Genomic DNA, 19985 nt, shown 5'->3' with positions numbered 1-19985 from the left:
TGAGCTCTGACTCACCTCCTACCCAGTTATAGTCATATTTTTCCTTAAGGACTGGGGAAGAATTCTGTCCATTGAGACCCAGGGAATGCTATACTGGGAAGATTTTTTTCTCCCACTTAAAAAGAGTTACATGTCATTTGTCTATACCTGGATCTTGTTGTCTATAACATAAACTAACATTTACAACCAAGAAAACTCAGGCTGTTGAGACAGCAGCAGGTGGGGATGCCACCCGGGTCCTCACCAATGTTGAACTAGCCACTCAGCTTCTACCTCAGGATGTTTCCTTAATTGAGGTAAGAAATGTTCTCTGCAACAAGAACATTGCAACCCTAACTGTTCTCGAGGTTGCTGTCATCCTTATTTCTCAGAGTGACACAAAGCACAGAGAACTCACAAGTCAAGGACCCAAGGGACACAGGTTATTGTGGGTAGAATAGCGACTCAGCTCAACAATTCAGCCTTGTCTGATCTGAAACTCTACCCCCATCTTTCCTCTCCTTCCTGAGCCCCTACTGAGCCCTGCATAGCTAAATCCACACTGGCTTCTTAACAAATAAGAGTCCTTCCGCTCAGCTCCCCAGGAAAGCGCCAAAAATACTGGCAGCAGAGCCTCCAGAAACGGCCACCCGCTGACCACTGAGGACCAGTGTCCACCCAGGGCGCACCAGCGGTCTCTACAATAAACCAGCTTCCATGAGGGAGGGAAGGAAGGTTCATTCTGACGTACGGGTTGGTATTTTGGCTCAGGACTTCGGTCATTTCACTCCATGGCTGCTTCACTCTATCACTGGTGTGGTGTAGCATGTAACCAGAATGTGGTGGGTGAATCCTGGTCCTCTCCAGAGAGCCAGAGAGTTAAGAGAAGAAGAGAGAAGCAGAGGTTCCCCATTGTTCCCCTGAGAACATGCTTCCAATAACCTAACCTTTACTGCATCCTAGTAGCCTCAAAGGCTTGGAACCTAGTTGTTAACAAGTGAACTTAGATCCAAACTACAACAACCTGGGGCAACAGACAGAAAATTCTGGAAACCTCAACTACTGTGATGCACAACCTGGAACAAGGGGGAGAAAATTCTACATCTCTTAACTACTGAGACCTGGCATCCTCACTTTCGGGATACAGGCATCTCCTCTCTGCTTTCCATGATTTCAGTTACCCGAAGTCAGCCACAGCCCCAAAACCTAAATTGTTACTGTTCTGGGGAATGCGCTAGACTGCCATGCAGACAGGACACCTGGGCTATGACCCGTCCTTTGTACAGTGCATCCGCTGTGTATATGCTACTCACTCGGGAGCCACCCTTCAGCAGCCCTGGTTACCAAATTGACTTGTGACATTTCAGTAGTAGTGTTCAAGTAATTTCCATTTTAGTTAATAATGACCGCCAAAGGGGACCGATGATGGCAACTTGGATGTGCCCAAAAGATGCTCGAACCTGCTTCCTTTGATGGGAAAGTGTAGGTTCGCAAGTTAATAAGAAAAGCGGAGAGCGTGTGCTAAGCCCAACAGTAAGGCAAATCTACCTGTGAGACTGCAGGGAAATGGCGCTACGTGTTGTCGGTGTCTGACTACCAAGTCCTCAGCTGCTCACCTCACGTGCCCTGATGACACAGACTTCTGTCAAGGGACATCTCCCTGGGAAGGGATGGGCGCAGCACGGTAAGATAGCCATTTACATGACTTCACAGTGAGCCACGATTTAATTGCAGTATATTGATCTATTTTATTAGTAGTTTACCTTCTGCTCTGCCGGGTTTAAAGCTTTACCATACACGTGTACATGACAAAAATAGTCAGCAGAGGACTGATCCTATGCTCAGTTTTATCACACATTGGAGACCTTGGACCATGTCCTCTGAAGTTAAGAAAGGATGGGAGTAATGAAAAAGGACTGTGTGTGTGTGTGTGTATGTGTGTGTATGTATATGTGTGTGTGTGTGTGTGTGTGTATGCTCAAATTCTCTTTTACTCAGTTGCAAAGAAATGTAGATGCCTTCATGTTTGCAAAGGGAATTAAAGCTGGGGCATGATGCTAACTGCGCGTGATTCCCCGAGTGACTGGACCACCCTCCCCCACCACCACACCTGCTCCTCAAGCATTCATTGCTGGCATCGTATCTTAATCCCACAGAAGAGCCCAGAGAGGCTGAGAGGGAAAATGACTAAGCAATTACAGATGCTCACCCTTTTAGGTGATGTAATTAATTAACTGCCGCCAGGTGACGCGGAGCGGCAAGCGGGAGGATGAGAAGCGAATGAAGCTGAGCAGTGAGGTGAAAGCCGCACTCACCCTTGGGAATTTTCTTCATTTCCAAGCTCCGTGCATAGCAGCTGGACTGGAAAAAAATCATACGGTTTGTGGGTCTGGCCTTAAATCCTGAGTCCAGGCAAACTAATTAATTTCTGAATTCCACTCCTCGTATGTAAAATGAAGATAAACCAATTATTCTCTCAAGCGAGCAGTGCTCAGTGTGCCGCCAGAGCCCACGTGAATAAGAAGAGCATGCCAGGAGGGACACGGGGAGACCAAGGAGCTCACAGCAGATGGCCCGTCAGCACACTCAGCACCCCAACAGGAGGGTGGGGATGTGCCTCTTATGGGGGACATTGGGTCTAGGCTGGGACACGAAGAATAATTAGGAACTGGCAGGGTGTGGCAGGAAGAAAGAGCTCTGTGGATGGAAGGAGTGAAGGAGCCTTCAGGTAGGACCTAGGGGAAGACTAGTGTGTACCTCTGAGGAACTGAAGTCAGGTGACAGGCCTGAGGGTTGAGGAGAACATGGAGAGCAGGATTCTACAGAGGCTATGTTGGACGGTGTAGCCAAGAGGATATGCGGACCACTTCCTGGCTAGGGAAGGCACGCAGGAGTATGAGCTGGCAGTGGTTCGTGGCACGATCTGATTGGCTGTCTGTGGAGGAGTCAGAGTTGGAAAGGGCCAGAAAAGGGCTGACGAGAGAGTCACAGAAAGGGTCAGGAGGCTGGGACAACGAGAACAGATAAGATCAGTACTCAAGAACAAGAATCAACCAGCGAGTATGAGATGGGTGTAAAAGAGAAGGCGAGGAGGGAGCCGTATCCCACCCCAGCTTTTTGGCTGAAGCGGATGAACACTACTCACTGTGAAGCTCCGAGGAGGGTTAGAGAGGAAGACAGGAAATTCAAAGTTGGGTATTGTCAGCCATATCAAACTCTGGAGAGCCCAGAGGAACACACACAAGCCACCTGAATCCCAGCTCCTGACCCAAGCCAACCCGCGCAGCTGTGGACACTAGCTCATCACCTGGCACCAGGGAAACTACAGAGGGTGCACCAGAAACGACAGACGAGCAACTCTGGGGCCAGCACCTTCCGCTTCTAAGCTCCATAGCTCCTCAGCATGCTAGCCACATCTCTCCTCCAGGAGTGCCGAGCTACCCCAGGCTTGATACCCAGGCTCTGCTGTGTCAGAAGTGAAGCCACTCACAACCATGCTGAAGGGATTAGGGGATTTCCCACACGCAGGTGCAGCTGTCCAGGTTCTGTTTATGCTCTCATCTAATTCTCAGAGAAACACATTTTTGCTAATGAAGTTCAGGGTAACGAAGGCAAAGATTATGGCTCCTAGGTGTTGGTTCTGATTTAAAAAATGTTGTAGACCGGGAATGGTTGTGTACATCGTTAATCCCAGCACTCAAGTGGTGGGCAGGTTTGAGCCCAGTCTTGTCTACAGAGCAAATTCCAGGACATCCAGGGCTACACAGAGAAACCTGTCTAGAAAGAAAGGATGGAAGGAAAGGAGGAGGGAGGGAGGGAGGGAGGGAAGAAGGGAGGGAGGAAGTTTGTGGAGCCAGATTGTAAGTGGTGTATATTTATTACGTTATTCCTTAATTTACATTATACCATACTTTCCACAATTATTTTTTTTCATTTTAAAAAACAAACCTTCCAGATATGATGGTGCAATATATATTTTTAGCTTATTTGTTCAGTTTTTGGAGACAGGATTTCTCTGTGTGGTCCTGGATGTCCTGGAACTCACTTTGTAGACCAGGCTTCTCTCAAACTCACAGAGATCTGCCTGCCTCTGCCTCCCGCGTGCTGAGATGAAAGGTGTGTGCCACCACTGTCCGGTGATGGTGCACATTTGTAATCTAAGCACTCGGGAGTCAGAGGGCTGGGCTACATAGTAAAATCCTATCACACACAGAGAGACACTCACACTGAACCTAGTTTACCACCCAACCATGGGTCTAAAAATAACTGCTAACACTAAGAAATGAGTGTAAGGTGTCTCTGCTGGCTGTGCTCACCCTGGACCTTAGAGTGCCCTCATTTAGATCACTCTCCTCATGCCCATGCTGCCCCTGAAGGAGGAACAAAGAGAGAAGGGAGTGGAGAAGTGCAAGAACAAGCGCATGGCGATCAAATGCTCTCCACAGAGAAGAACCCAGGAGAAAAGAAAGGTGTGTCCAACTTGGTTGTGTGTGTTCTTAAAAAGCAAGACATGATAAAAAAAAAAAAAAAAAAAAAAACTACTAAATCAAATCCTGGATAATTGTGAAGATTTATTGCCATGTTGTCTCACTCACAGCATATCAATTTGTATAATTAATGGCGAGTTCGTCATCAAGAGCCTATTTTCTCACACCAAACAGACTGGACCAAAAAATAAATAAATGTCCCCTCACCACATAATAATCAAAACACAAAACAGACAGAATAAAGAAAGAATATTAGGAACTGCAAAGAAAAAGGTCAAGTAACATATAAAGGCAGACTTATCAGAACTAAACCCAACGTCTCAATGTAAACCCTGAAAGCCAGAAAGTCCTGGACAGATGTGCTGCAGACATTAAGAGACCGCGGATGCAAGTCCAGACTACTATACCCAGCAAAGCTGTAACTCACCATCGATGGAAAAAACAAGATACTCCATGACAAGACCAGATTTAAACTATACCTATCCATAAATCCAGCCCTACAGAAAGTATTAGAAGGAAAACTCCAACCCAAGGAAGCTAACTGCACCCACAAAAACACAGGCAACAGATAACCTGACACCAGCAAACCCCAAAGAAGGGAAACGCATAAACACTACCACTGAAAAATAACAGAAATTAACAATCACTTGTCATTACTGTCTCTTAATATCAAGGGACTCAATTTAACTATAAAAACACACAAGCTAAGAGAATGGATGTAAAAGCAGGATCCATCCTTCTGCTGTATATGAGAAACACACCTCAACCTCAAAGACAGACATCACCTCAGAATAATGGGTTGGGAAAAATTTTTTACAATCAAATGGACCTAAGAAACAAGCAGGTGTAGCTATCCTAATATCTACTAAAATAGACTTCAAACTAAAATCAATCAAAAGAGATGGAGAAAGACATTCTATACTCATCACAGGAACAATCCATCAAGATGAAGTCTCAATCCTGAACATCTATGCTGCAAATACAAGAGCACCCACATATGTAAAAGAAACATTTCTAAAGCTTAAATCTCATGCCAAACCCCACACACTAATAGTAGGAGACTCTCCCCAGTAGACAGATCAACCAGACAGAAACTTAACAGAGAAATAAGAGAACTTACAGATGTTATGACTCAAATGGATTTAACAGACACCCATAGAGCATTCCACCCAAACACAAAAGAATATACCTTCTTCTCAGCACCTCATGGAACTTTCTCTAAAACTGACCACATACTCAACAAAGCAAACCTCAACAGATACAAAAAGAAAATTGGAATAACCTCCTGTATCTTATCGGATCAGTATGGCTTAACGTTAGAATTTAACAACACTAATAGCAGAAAGTCTACAAATTCATGGAAATTGGACAGTGCTCAATTGAACCACCCCTGGGTCAAGGAAGAAATAAAGAAATAAAACACTTCCTAGAATTCAATGAAAATGAATCATAACATAACCAAACCTATGGGACACTATGAAAGATGTGCTAACAGGAAAGTTCATAGTACTAAGTGCCTGCATAAAGAAAATGGAGAAATCCCACACTAGTGACTTAACAGCTCACCTGAAAGCTCTAGAACAAAAAGAAGCAGACTCACCCAGGAGGAGTAGATGAGAGAAAATAATCAAATTGAAGGCTGAAATAAATAAAATAGAAACAAAGAAAACAATAAAAACAATACAAAGAATCAATGAAACAAAGACTGGTTCTTTGAGAAAATCAACAAGATAGACAAACCCTTATCCAAACTAGTCAAAAGGCAGAGACAGAACACCCAAATTAACAAGATCAGAAAGGAAAAGGGGGACATAACGACAGACACCAAAGAAATCCAGAGAATTATTAGGTCATACTATAAAAGCCTGTACTCCACAAAATTGGAAAATGTAAAAGAAATGGACAATTTTCTGGATAGTTACCACATAAAAAAATTAAATCAAGACCAGGTGAACAATTTAAATAAACCTATAACCTGCAAGGAAATAGAAGCAGTCATCAAAAGCCTCCCAGCAAACAAACAGAAAGCCCAGGGCCCAATGGTTTCAGTGCAGAATTCTATCAGAACTTCAAAGAAGAGCTAATACCTATACTCCTCAAAGTGTTCCACACAGTAGTAACAGAAGGAGCATTGCCACATTCTTTTTATGAGGCTACAGTTACCCTAATAACTAAAACACACAGAGACTCAACCAAGAGAGAGCATTACATACCAATCTCCCTCACAAACATTTATCCAAAAATACTCAATAAAATACTGGCAAACTGAATCCAAGAACACATAAAAAAATCACCCACCATGATCAAGTCGGCTTCATCCCAGAGATAGACGGATGGGTCAACATATGAAAATCTATGAATGTAATCCCCCATATAAATAAACTGAAAAAAAAAACCAATATGATCTCATTAGATGTTGAAAAAACACTCAACAAAATACAATACCCCTTCATGATAAAGGTCTTGGAGAGATCAGGGATACAAAGAACATATCTAAACATGATAAAAAGCAATATACAGCAAGCCAACAGCCACCATCAAATTAAATGGGAAGAAACTCAAAGTGATTCCACTAAAATCAGGAACAAAACAAGGCTGTCCACTCTCTCCATATCTATTCAATATAGTTCTAGAAGTTCTGGCTACAGCAATAAGACAACAAAAGGAGATCAAAGGGATACAAATTGGAAAGGAAGAAGTCAAACTTTAACTATTTGCAGATGATATGATAGTATATGTAAGTCACCCCAAAACTCTACTAGTGAATTCCTACAGCTGATAAAAATGTTCAGTAATCTGGCAAGATACAAGATCAAATAAAAAAAATCAATAGCCCTCCTATATAAAAAGATAAAGAATCTGGGGGCTGGAGAGATGGCTCAGCAGTTAAGAGCATTGCCTGCTCTTCCAAAGGTCCTGGGTTCAATTCCCAGCAACCATATGGTGGCTCACAACCATCTGAAATGAGGTCTGATGCCCTCTTTTGGCCTGCAGGCATACACACAGATAGAATACTGTATACATAATAAATAAATAATAAATATTAAAAAAAGATAAAGAAGCTGAGAAAGTAACCAGAGAGACATCACCCTTCACAATAGTCACAAATAACATAAAATATCTTATGGTAACACTAACCAAAGAAGTGAAAGACCCATTTGACAAGAACTTTAAGTCTTTGAAGAAAGAAATTGCAGAAGATATCAGAAAATGGAAAATTCTCCCATGCTCTTCGATAGGTAGGATCAACGTAATAAAATAGCAATCCTACCAAAAGCAATCTATAGATTCAATGCAATATCCATCAAAATCCCAACACAATTCTTCACAGACCTTGAAAGAACAGTAATCAACTTCATATGGAAAAACAAAAAACCAAGAATAGCCAAAACAATCCTGTACAATAAAGGAACTTCTGGAGGCATCGCCATTCCTGATATCAAGCTCTATTATAGAGCTACAGTAATGAAAACGGCCTGGTGTTGACATAAAAACAGAAGGTTTGACTAATGGAATCAAATCAAAGAGCTGGATGTTAATCCACACACCTGATTTTTGACAAAGAAGCTAAAATTATACAATGGAAAAAAAAGCATCTTCAACAAATGGTACTGGCATAACTGGATGTCAACACGTAGAAGAATGCAAATAGATCATATCTATCCCCATGCACAAAACTCAGATGGATTAAAAGCCTCAATATAAATCTGACCATACTGAACCTGATAGAAGAGAAAGTGGGAACCTTCAGTGCATGGACACAGGAGATCACTTCCTAAATATAACACCAGTTGCACAGATACTGAGAGCAACAATAAACAAATGGGACCTCCTGAAATTGAGAAGCTTCTGTAAAGCAAAGGACATAGTCAATAAGATGAAAAGGCAGCCTACGGAATGGGAAAAGATCTTCACCAACCCCACATCAGTCAGAGGACTGATCTCCAAAATATATAAAAAAAACCCAAGAAATTAGACATCAAAATTCCAAATAATCCAATTAAAAAATGGGGTCCAGATCTAAACAGAGAATTCTCAACAGAAGAATCTCAAGTGGCGAAAGACACTTAAGGAAATGTTCAACATCCTTAGCCATCAGGGAAATGCAAATCAAAATGACTCTGAGAGACTATCTTACATCTATCAATGATAGCTTATGCTGGAGAGGATGCAGAGTAAGGGGAACCCTCCTCCATTGCTGGCGGAAATGCAAACCTGTACAACCAATCTGAAAATCAGTATGGTGGTTTCTCAGAAAATAGGGAATCAATCTGCCTCAGGACCCAGCAAGCAATACCACTCTTGCACATATACTCAAAGGATACTCAATCATACTACAAGGACTTTTGTTCAACTATGTTCATAGCAGCATTATTTGTGATAGCCAGAACCTGGAAACAACCTAGATGTCCCTCAACCAAATGGATAAAGAAAATGTGGTACATTTACACAATGGAGTACTATTCAGCAGTAATAAACAATGACATCTTGAAATTTGCATGCAAATTAATAGAACTAGAAAAAAACATTCTGAGTGAGGTAACCCAGACCCAGAAAGACAAACATGGTATGTACTCAATCGTAAGTGGATACTAGCTGTAAAGCAAAGGATAATGAGCATATAGTCCACGAGCCTAGAAAAGCTAAGTAACAAGGTGAACCCAGGAGAAACATGTATAGATCCCCCTGGGAAGGGGAAGTAGACAAGATCTCCTGACAAAATTGGGAGTATAAAGGTGGGGGAGAAGGGAGGGCAGAAGTGGAGAAGAAGAGGAAAAGGGGAGGTGGAGGAGAACTTGAGGGAATGGGATAGTCGAGATGGGGGAAGCACAGAGATGGAGAGCAAGGAAAGAGATATTTTGATTGAGGGAGCCATTATGGGGCTAACAAGAAACCTGCCAATAGAGAAATTCCCAGGAATCCACAAAGATGACCCCAGCTAAAACCCTAAGCAATAGTGGAGAGGGTGCCCAAACTAGCCTTGCCCTGTAGTCAGATTGATGGCTGTCTTAAATGTCACCATAGAACCTTCATCCAACAACTGATGGAGACAGGGACAGAGACCCGCAGCAGAACACTGAGCTGAGCTCCCAAAGTCCAGTTGCACAGGAGCAGGAGTGAGAATATGAGCAAAGAGGTCAAGACCATGATGGGAACACTCACTGAAACAGCTTACCTGAGCTAATGGCAGCTCACCAACTGCAGCTGGACAGGGAAGGAACCAACACAGGACCAAGCTAGACTCTCTGAATGTGGATGGCAGTTGTATGGCTGGGGCAAACTGTGGGGACACTGGCAGGATTTGTCCCTGCTGCTTTTACTGGTTTTGTGGAACCCATTCTTTTTGGATGGATACCTTGCTCAGCCTGGATATAGTGGGGAGGGCCTTGGTCCTTCCTCAGAGCAATGTGCCTTGCCCTCTGGGGAATGGATGGTGGTGGGGTGGGGGAGAAGGTCCAGGGAATGGGAGGAGAGGAGGGAGTGGGAATTGGGATTGGTATGTAAAATGAAAAAAGATAGAATGCTTTCTTTTTAATAAAATAAATAAAAAAGAGCCAAATTTTTTAATTGCCATGTGTACACAGACAACTATGATCAGCTTTACCAAAATTTGCTTAGAGGCAAGGTGAATAATCCAAATTGGATGTGCCTTTATGGTAACAATCAACTCATGCCTTGAGATACCAAAGAAACAAAAAACAAAACACGCAACAAGCCCCAAACCCTCCATGCTGCCATAGAAGCAAAATTCAGCCGCAAAGAGAAAAATCTGCTGTGTGTCCACTTACACCTAGACACTTCAGAGTGAACTCCCGAAGACCACATTGCCTGGGGAGAGTGAGGCCAGGAGCTGGCACGACTTACTAAGTCCATCCAAGCTAATTATGAGGAATGAGGCTCTCCGGATTCTGAGAGATTCGAGGCAGTCATGTGCTGGCTGGCAGAGGTGGGGTAAAGTAGGGCTATTTGGCTGTGACACATGGCAGCTGGATGACAGAAGACAATACTAAACCTTTCTGGAGAGCTTTCCCACAAATATGTGCATTGAGAATTCTCAATACATTTGTCCATCTCCATTTAAAGAAATAGAAGACATATATCACGATAGTTTCCATCAAAAGTGTTTACACTAAACCCATAGCTCATTCAAAACAATAAGCTCCGGGCGCCTATAAGCATGATTTCCCAAACTTTAAATGAATCTTCTATATACATGGGTATAGTTTCAAAGAGAATGGAGTTTGAGATATGGATACACTTTGTAGGGAATATAATTAATGCTTGGAGTTTTTTTTTTTTTCTTTCTTTCTTTCTTCTGGTGCTACCTGGGCCAATCTGGGGGCCTTCAGCAAGCTCAGCAAGTGAACCGCATTGTCAAACTACACACCAGCTCTGAGATTTTTGACTACGAAACTTGTATACAGATGACACCTTATCTAAAAGACTGAAATAAAAACGCCTGGCTGCAAACATGTCCTTGAGAACATGCAATACTATGGCATCGCTAGTGGCCATGCCCAAGGCCACAGCTGTATCTGCAGCACCTTATCAAGCCTGGTGATGTTCCAGGAGTCCAAAGATGGGCAGAGCACACAGATAAGAGTTTATTACTCCAGTGTGAAGTCACAGGAATGCTAGCTTGATTGCTACTCATTCAGAGACTTGGAAAGCACCCCCCCACACACACACATCCTTCCCAAACAGCTCACCTTCAGCTCTCAGCAAAATGTAACAAGGGGGCAGGTGGGCTCTGCACTAAGCGCCGCCTAGGGCCAGGTACTGCACCTATTTCTTTTTTCTGATTTTTCAGTGTTGGGGTTGGACCCCAGAGCCCATGCAGGCAGATCCTACATCCTGACATGCATTCTTTAACATTCTCGTCTCTTAGCTACCACTCCCCAAACCAGCCCATCTCCCATCACACCCGCAGCTGATGGGTGAAGCGTCTTCCCAGGTGATCTCAACCTGTCCAGCCATGTCCAGGAGAAGCAGGCCTGCCTGACCCCTCCCAAGCACCCTAGGAAGACAGGACCCATTCTGCACTTTACCTGTAAACACCCTCAGGGGTCCACCGCATCACATCCGAATCACGTTTACCTCCACCAAATCAAGCACGATTTAGAGGAAAGGATAGGAGACTTGGAACCCAGAACTCCTGGGCTGAACCCCAGCTGTAGCACACAGACTGGGCTCTGTGACTGGGAACAGTTCCCTTTCCTAAGCCTCAGTTTGCTCACACTCAAAAGCAGTCAGCAGTGCAGAGAAAATAAGCTGAGAAATAGCCACTGTCTAGCACATAGTAGGTGCCCCGAAGATGACTCTCCCCTTCTCCCTACCTCTTCCCTCTTCTAAGTCTTCACCCACAGCTATTCACAAGATCCCTACCCCCCGCCCCAAGCCTCCCGTTGACAGTCGCTTTTACACCTGAGTCACAGAGACTTTCTTTAAAGCCCTGCATCAGGTGATATGATCACAGAGCATTGCCCAGCTCTGGTTCCTGAAACAGAGACAAAACTGCAGATTGGAGCTAAAGGGGGATGGGTAAAGAGTGGGGGAGCAAAACCCCCAGACTTTCCCAGCCTCCCTGTCCTCCTTCCTCCATGAAGAGTGTCACCAGAGTTAGCAAAGAGAATGAACATCACCCTATTGCAGTTTGGTTGCAGATAAACAATACCCAACCTCCCCCGGCCCCACAATGTCCATCGCAGGAAAGAAGGAAGGTGTCGTTGTTGAAAAGAGCAAGAGAGGAGGGAAGTAAGATCAGCCACAGAGTGACTGTGCCTCCCACCCAGTACCGCCAAAGAGACCCACAAGTTCTCTGGCTGAGAGTGAGGAACTGGGGGAATCCCAGGAAAAGCCATGAAGTATCAATCAAATACATGATAATGCTCTTTCATGTCCATTAAACAGGGCAGCTACAGGTGCCTAGCTTGGAAGTCTGACGTTGCCCAGCCTGTGCTAAATCTGCTCACCAAATGCTTGACATGTATGTTTCGTTGTATTTGTATTTATCAATTTAAAACATACTTTTGTTCGAAAAGCATATCATTCTTAGAATCCTAAAAACAAGGATTTACTATCTTCTGATTATTGCCTTTGGCATTGCCAGGGCTAGAGCCCAGCCTTGCATGCACTAGGCAACTGCTCTACCAACTGACATAGCCCACCAGCCCTAAGAACAGCAGAAGAGACAAGCTACCTACACATCAATGTAAGTGATTTGAATTTTCTGTCTTAAGTGGGAAGGGTGATAAAAATGACACATGGGGGTGCACATACGGCTCTGAACACACTGAAATACCATCTCCCTTGGATCTCTGCACTAACTTCTCTCTTGGTCTTCTGGCTTCTGCCCATCCATTCTCTTCCCGACCCAGTTGCCAAGAAAATCTATTTAAAGAGTAAGTCAGCATGTCACTTTCCTGCTCGGAATCTCCAGGGACATCCCGTCTTACTTAGATTGAGAGGCAAAGTCTTTCCAGTGGCCTCTAGGTCCCGAGGGACCTGGATCTCCCCTGGCCTCCCCTTAGTCACCCCAGAGCAGCTATCCTGGTCACAGCACGAAGTATCCTTGTGAAAGACCCTGCTTGTTTTCTCCTTCTTCAAGGCTTTGTTCTTAGGCCAGTTTCTCCAGTGTCTTCTCTGGCCTCGCTGTAAGACAGCATCCCCCTTTGCTACACCTTCCCCAGGCCTCCCATCTCATCGGTCTCCTGCATGGTTTATTTGACTCCACATTTGGAACCTGCCACTAGAATTTGGACAGAAGCCGCAGCACTTTGCTCGCTGTGGCAGCCCCCGTATGGAGAGTATATCACATTCAGTCAGTAGAATGACTTGTTGAATGTTGAATTGGCATGAGGCAGAATGTCAATAAGGATGCGTTATCCTGGGATAAAAATGAATAAACACAGGATTTCCTTCCAAACATTGAAGTGGTAAACCAGCTCTTCCCCATGAAGCCCCGCGCTTGTTCTCTTCCCCATGAGAAAAATGAAAAGACACAAGGTAGACGTGAGAGTTTCCTGCTTCTGAAGGTTAATATTCAAAACTATGGAGCCTGGTGATGTAGTCAGCTCTCACCTAGAGTGTGGGAGGCCCTGCTTCAAGCACCAGCACCAAGATCAAACCAATAAAACCATCACTGATTCTTTGAACAGGACGTGGTGGCATAGACCTGTAACTTGAGCACTCAAAAGGCTAAAGTAGGCCAGCCTGGGCTACGCAGGGAAACTCACAAATGAATACACTAATAAAAACAAAAACCCCATAAGCAGATCAGGGGCTGGCAGGATGGGTCAGTGGGTAAAGTCACTAACCTGATTGCCGTGACTACTGAGGACCAGCAAAGAAATGACTCCAGCGAGTTGTCCTCTGACCCCCAGGTGTCTGCCATGAAATAGGCACCACCCCCTCACACACACACACACAAAATAAATTAAAAAAAATTAAAGCAGGACTCCATCTTTCTACTGTTGGCATTTTTAATATATGTTTATATATGTGAAATATATATATAAACAGTCAGTAAATTCAGAAATAAAGAATGTGCTCCGACAGTTTTAGGAATACTTCAATCCATGCTGTTTAGTAAAGTCCACATTTTGGCAGAGGTCCAGTCAAATGACCTTCAGCCATAAGATGTCTAAAGGCCCAGCGTGCAGAATGAAGCCCCCCTTACCTCCCGACTGCGTCCTGAATGAGCTGCTGCAGATCCACCTCCTGCTTCCTCAGGGTTCCAAACGAAGAGCGGCCCTCCACCAGGCCTTTGCCGCCAACGTTTAGCTTGACCTTGCCCACAGCCGTCCTGATGCTCCCGCTCATATGGTTCTCAAATTTGCTCTCATATTTCACGAAGTCAGACTCCACGACCACTGGAAAGAACAGAGCGGAGGAATCTGAAGGCAGATGGCTCAGAGTTGTGCGCTGCTCAGCTTTCCGGCAGCCTCATGGGAAACCGATATCAGCATCTAATTGTAAAGTGGGCAGCTGTACTGTGAGGGCATTTACTAAAATGCAGTCAGCACACCTACATACTGTAGGTGAGCGCAGCCATGGACTGACCAGTGTTTAGGAGTGTGTAACACCTCTTTAGCCACTGTGATGGTTTATATTGATTCTCAACTTGAAAGGATCTAGAATTATCTAGGAAACAAACCTCTGCATGCCTAGGACAGAGTTTCTAGTTCAGGTTAATTGAGGTAGGAAAGTCCCATTCTAAAGATGGGCGGCACCATTCCGTGGGCTGCTGTACCAGACTACACAGACAGGACATAGGGAGCTGACTGTAGGCATGATGTGACCCATTCCCTCTTTCAGACCTTTCTCACCATAGCGGACTGCACCCTCAAAGTGTGAGCCCAAATAAGCTCTCCCTTAAGTTGTTCTGGTCAGGATTTTTTGTCCCTGAAAGGATCAAAAGTAACTAAGATGGCCGCCAGCTGGGGTAAAGACTGGAAGGGGATGAAAATGGAGAGTGACGGGTGGTACTTGTGCCCACTCTGCTGATGCAGACCCCAGACCGCAGAGGAGCAACAACATGGCAGATCCTCCTGGCCAGTCAGTCCTTGGACATCCTTCCTTCCCACCACCCATCCTAAAGACCAGTTCCCCGGTCCTCCTTAACATCTCCCAGCAAATGGAATGTTTACGTTATATCTGAGCTCTAGCCAGACATTCAGCTCCTTACCAGGTTAGTCACTAGACATAACCAATCCCCTCAGCTGCCCCAGACTCGCTTGCTCTAAGGAACACTGCAGTACTGCCTAGCATTCCATTGTCAATCAAGTCAGCTGGGAATAGCCTTGTTCCTCACTGTCAATCAAATGTCCTGCCACTGAGCCACGGCCACATGCAAGTGGGGGTATCAGGGTGCCTTCAGGGTCCACCCTCTGCTCAGAACCCTCATGTGAACTACCAGCCTTGGGTTTGGGGTTTGATTTTTTTTTGTCCCCACTCCCTTCCCCCACCCCCGCTTTCTCTTTTCTCTCTTGGGTGGTTAGTATTGGATCCAGGGTTTCATATATAGTAATCATATATTCTACTACAAACATATGCCCCCAGGCCACTGTCTCCATTTTAATCTGTCAAGATACAACTACAAAAGACCTTCAGCATCAGTCACCACTAGTTGGTGAGGATACAGAAGAACCCGTCGTGGGCACCACCCGTCTTTTCATGTCCTTCCCAAGTCTCTCCTAGGCTCCAGACTGATCCTCAGAAGGGATTCTAAACTATCCAAGCCTGACAGACTCCCTTCTACTCACCTCTGCAAGCAGGGACTGTGTGACGGGAACCAGAGCCCAAAGGCCCCTGCCTAGTGACCTACTTCTGCCAGCTAGTCCCATCTCCTATGGGTTCACTGCCCTCAGAATAGCACAGAAGCTGGAGTCCAAGCATTCAAAACATTAGACTAGGGGGTGCATGTTTAGATTCAAAATGTAGCAGTCCCCAGAACTGGTCACACAGCCAACAGGGAGAAATTGAGAATAAATGCATGAAATGTCACCCTAGACACACATGTAAAAAAGATGTCACTTAGACACAGTTCTTTATCAAGTTGTAACCTGAAAGAAGGGAACACTGGGCTATCAGGGAGCCACCCCCCATTCAATTACTGCCCTCCCCTCTCCCTGTCCTCAGCAATACCCATGCCAGGGTTGAGGCAACAATGAGGAAGCACCCTGAATCTGCTCTTCCCAGCCAGGACTCCAACAGGACTCAGGAGCCAGCCTCAGCTCTGACCTCGGATGGTGGCCATATTCAGGAATCCCTTATCTGTGGTGACAAACGACATCACCAGTCTCACTTAAGTCTGCACCATCTTTCAAGATGCCACCAAGTTATCATTTCAACACCACAGAGAGAAATTCCAGGACTCAGTAGCCCTTGGTGTGTTTTATGATGTTTTCCCTCTCGTGCCAAAAAATATGTCACTATTTTGCTACTCAAAAGAGGTTCTAGCATCAAGAACATAAACCTGGGTGCAGAAGGGGAGTGCTGGTGGATATTGTCAACCTGACAGGCTCTGGAATCTCCTAGAACACGAGCTCCCAAGCATGTCAGAGGAGGGTGGTCTAGAGCAGGTCACCTGAGGTGGGGAGAGTCATCCTAAATGTAGCAGCACCATTCTATGGGCTGGGGTTCTGGACTGGATGAAAAGGAGAGAGCCAGTCAAAAGCTAGACTCCATGGCTCCCCGCCTCCTGGCTGTGGATGCAGTGTGACCAGCAGTATGTCTCAAGACCCTGCTGCCATGACTTCCTTGCCTAGTACTCCCTGAAACTGTGAGTTAAAATATACTGTTTCTTTCTTAAGTGCTTCCTGTCAAATATTTTGTCACAGAAATGAGAAAAGGAGCGGGGGACGACGTGAAGTTCAGATCGATCCATCTTCCTGTTCCTTGGCAGCGCCAGTGACTGGCTGAGGGCAGCATTGACAGAAAGCCTCATCTGGAAGCAAGTATGGAGTCTGCAGACCCAAGTGAGTGACTCTAGCTCCCTTTACTTTCAGACAGGCAGTCACAAAAGGCTGAAACGTTACTGTGAAGGAGAATTAGACCTGGTTTCATCCGATAGTTAAGAACTGTTGATACTTCCACACATCACCACGTTTCAGAAACTTATCAAGGAGCAGCAAGCTTCAGGAAGTTTCCAACCTCTGGTCCAGGAAACCCAAGAAAGCATGCTAATGCAACTGTTTCAAAAACAAGTGAAAAACCACAAACAAAAATGTCCACTGCAGTCTTAATTATTAAGCTCCCAAACTGGATTAGTTAGTCAAATTAGATATATATACACAAAAGGATGTTATGTGCTTGTTGAGATAGAATTAAAGGTATCTAAATCTATAGAGGGAAAATATACATAAAATTAAATAAAAATAAATAAGGAATATATTAAAATCATGTGCAGCATGTTTCTACTTCTGTTTGTAAAAAGTATTTAGGTTTGGGGCTGGCGAGAAGGATCAGGTGCTCACTGCACAAGCATGAGAATCTGAGTTCAGATCTCCAGCACATCCTAGAAAAGTCCAGGCTGTGCTAGCCTGACCCAGGTCTAGGGAGACTGCTCAAAATAATAAGATGGAGGCCGGGCGGTGGTGGCGCACACCTTTAATCCCAGCACTCGGGAGGCAGAAGCAGGCGGATCTCTGTGAGTTCGAGGCCAGCCTAGTCTACAAGAGCTAGTTCCAGGCCAGGCTCTAAAAAAGCTGCAGAGAAACCCTGTCTCGAAAAACCAAAAAAAAAAAATAATAATAATAAGATGGAGAGAGTTACAGAAGACACCTGCTGTTGGCTGACTCTCTCTCTCTCTCTCTCTCTCTCTCTCTCTGTCTCTCACACACATACACACACACACACACATACACACATACATCACAATTTTTTTCCATTATATGCAGTTCAAAAAAAGACCATGACCTATGTATTAATGGATATTGACATATGATGCTGCATTATAAAGTTTTTTTCCTTCATCTCTTTGTATACTTTATAAACATAGCCACGTGTTGCTTAGCAACAGGGTCAAGTTGTCAGAGAAGCATCCTTAGGTGATTTCATCTGTGTTGAGACATCTTAGAGTGCTCTTATCAAGAGAGTGCAGAGATCACTAGCTGCTGTAATCTTAAGGACTCCCCGCATAAGCACAGCTATCATGGACTAAAGGTCACGTGGCATGGACTAGACGAGGGTGCCGTGGACAATCCACTGTGCTCTCTGTCTACCGCCAGCTGCACAGCCTGCCATTAGTCCCTCTTCCTTCTCTGTTGCATATCTCTACAAACTGATTAGAGGACCAGGTGGGGCTGAAGAGACGGCTCAGCCAGTAAAAGCATTCCCCACCCAAACACAAGGACCTGAGATCAATTCTCCGGAACCTATAAACCTATACATAGTGTGCCTGCAGTCAGCTGGGAACCAGAGAGTAAATCCCCAGGAGCTCTTGGGCCACATGCCACATCAGATTGGTGTACACTGGTGTACACGGTAGCAGAATGACTGGTCTCAAACAAGGGGGATAAGGACTGATACCCAAGATTGTTCTCTGACCTCCACTGGTCACATTGGCTCTGGATCTCTCTGTCTGTCTGCCTCCCACCCCCCCCCCCCCCCTCTCTCTCTCTCTCTCTCTCTCTCTCACACACACACACACACACACACACACACACACACACGGCGGTGGGGGGCGGGCGCAGTACCAGCCCAGGTGCCCCTTCCCTTGGGGCCACTGAAAAGTAAACCATAGAGTCTCAGTTTGTAGGCAGGGGACTTCACCAGCTGTCACAATAAATGCTGAGCCAATCTCTTTAGCAGACCGTCTATAGCCACTTTTGGACCAGAGTGGGAGACTGCCCTGCTCCACTCAGAAATCATTGTGCAAGAAACAGAACTTCTCATGCCCCTCTGATCGGTCAACAGCATATTGTCTCGACACTAAACCTCATTTTGTATAGGGGCGCCATTCCACTTATGCCAAGTAGCTCTAACATTTATGATGGGCACAAGGAACTTTTATGCCCAAACTGATTATCACTTTTACAACACTAAGGCATAACATTTCATTTTGGGTGCATGTAATTTGTGCTCAGTAAGAAAGAATATCCTTTTATACCAGAGAGCCAAGGAAAAGGAAGACCCCAGTATAAGACACCATGTCCATTCCAGACGCCTAGAGGAGCCTTTCCTGTTTGGGGACTAGGCGCTGAATCGTCGTCATAAGGAAACATACCTGGACTGAGACATTGCCCCTCTGTGAGAACATCTCCCAAGGTGACAGACAAAAACTGGTACTTGGGTCTCTGCCAGCACCAGTACCTCTTCTTCTTGGTCACCAGACTTAGGAGCTGCAGCTTGTCAGAGTCATTCAAGTGTGAGACTGAGATCAGGTCTCCTCCATCGTCAACTTCTTTAAGGAAATTCCGAGTCGCTTTGGCGAACATTCTGTCAAGTTCAGGTTACCTAAAAAATGTTAGCATAGAGTCAAATATGGAGTTATTTTGTGTCATTTTTTCTAAAATTACATTTTTCTATAGCTGTTATAGCTAGTATAAAAGAATGTAACCTCTCTAAGAAACTATCTATTGTGAGTTCAGTTGAGGATAATGAAATCAAATTGAAAAGGAGGAAAAGCCGGGCGGTGGTGGCGCACGCCTTTAATCCCAGCACTCGGGAGGCAGAGGCAGGCGGATCTCTGTGAGTTCGAGGCCAGCCTGGTCTACAAGAGCTAGGTCCAGGACAGGCTCTAAAAAAGCTGCAGAGAAACCCTGTCTTGAAAAACAAAAAAAAAAAAAAAAAAAAAAAAAAAAAAAAAAAAAAAAAAAAAAAAAAAAAAAAGAAAAAGAAAAGGAGGAAAAGCTCAGAGATATTGGAAAATAATATGTTTTAGTCAGGATAGGCTAGGTTATACTTCCAAAAACAAGCGACCCTGAAATCCCAGCGGCTTACAGCCCTTGTTCTCAACATGGGGGATGCGATCCCTCTGGGGTCGAATGACCCTTTCACTGGGGTCACTGAAGACCA

General features: G+C 44.8%; 1 protein-coding gene across 1 annotated transcript in view; it reads right to left on the bottom strand.

Moving 5' to 3' along the window:
* Gsdme (gasdermin E) overlaps positions 1–19405 on the bottom strand; it is a 49007-nt gene extending 29602 nt beyond the window's left edge. The window contains exons 1-2 of the mRNA XM_038318965.1: positions 19195–19405; positions 14146–14338 (exon numbers count right to left, since the gene is read on the bottom strand). Of these exons, the coding sequence (XP_038174893.1) occupies positions 14146–14338; positions 19195–19405 (404 nt within the window). The remainder of the gene's footprint in view (positions 1–14145; positions 14339–19194) is intronic.
* Positions 19406–19985: the final 580 nt, after the last annotated feature.

This window comes from Arvicola amphibius, chromosome 2 (genome assembly GCF_903992535.2).
Source record: "Arvicola amphibius chromosome 2, mArvAmp1.2, whole genome shotgun sequence".
NCBI classification, from domain to species: domain Eukaryota; kingdom Metazoa; phylum Chordata; class Mammalia; order Rodentia; family Cricetidae; genus Arvicola; species Arvicola amphibius.
This window is presented reverse-complemented; position numbering and strand designations above follow the sequence as displayed.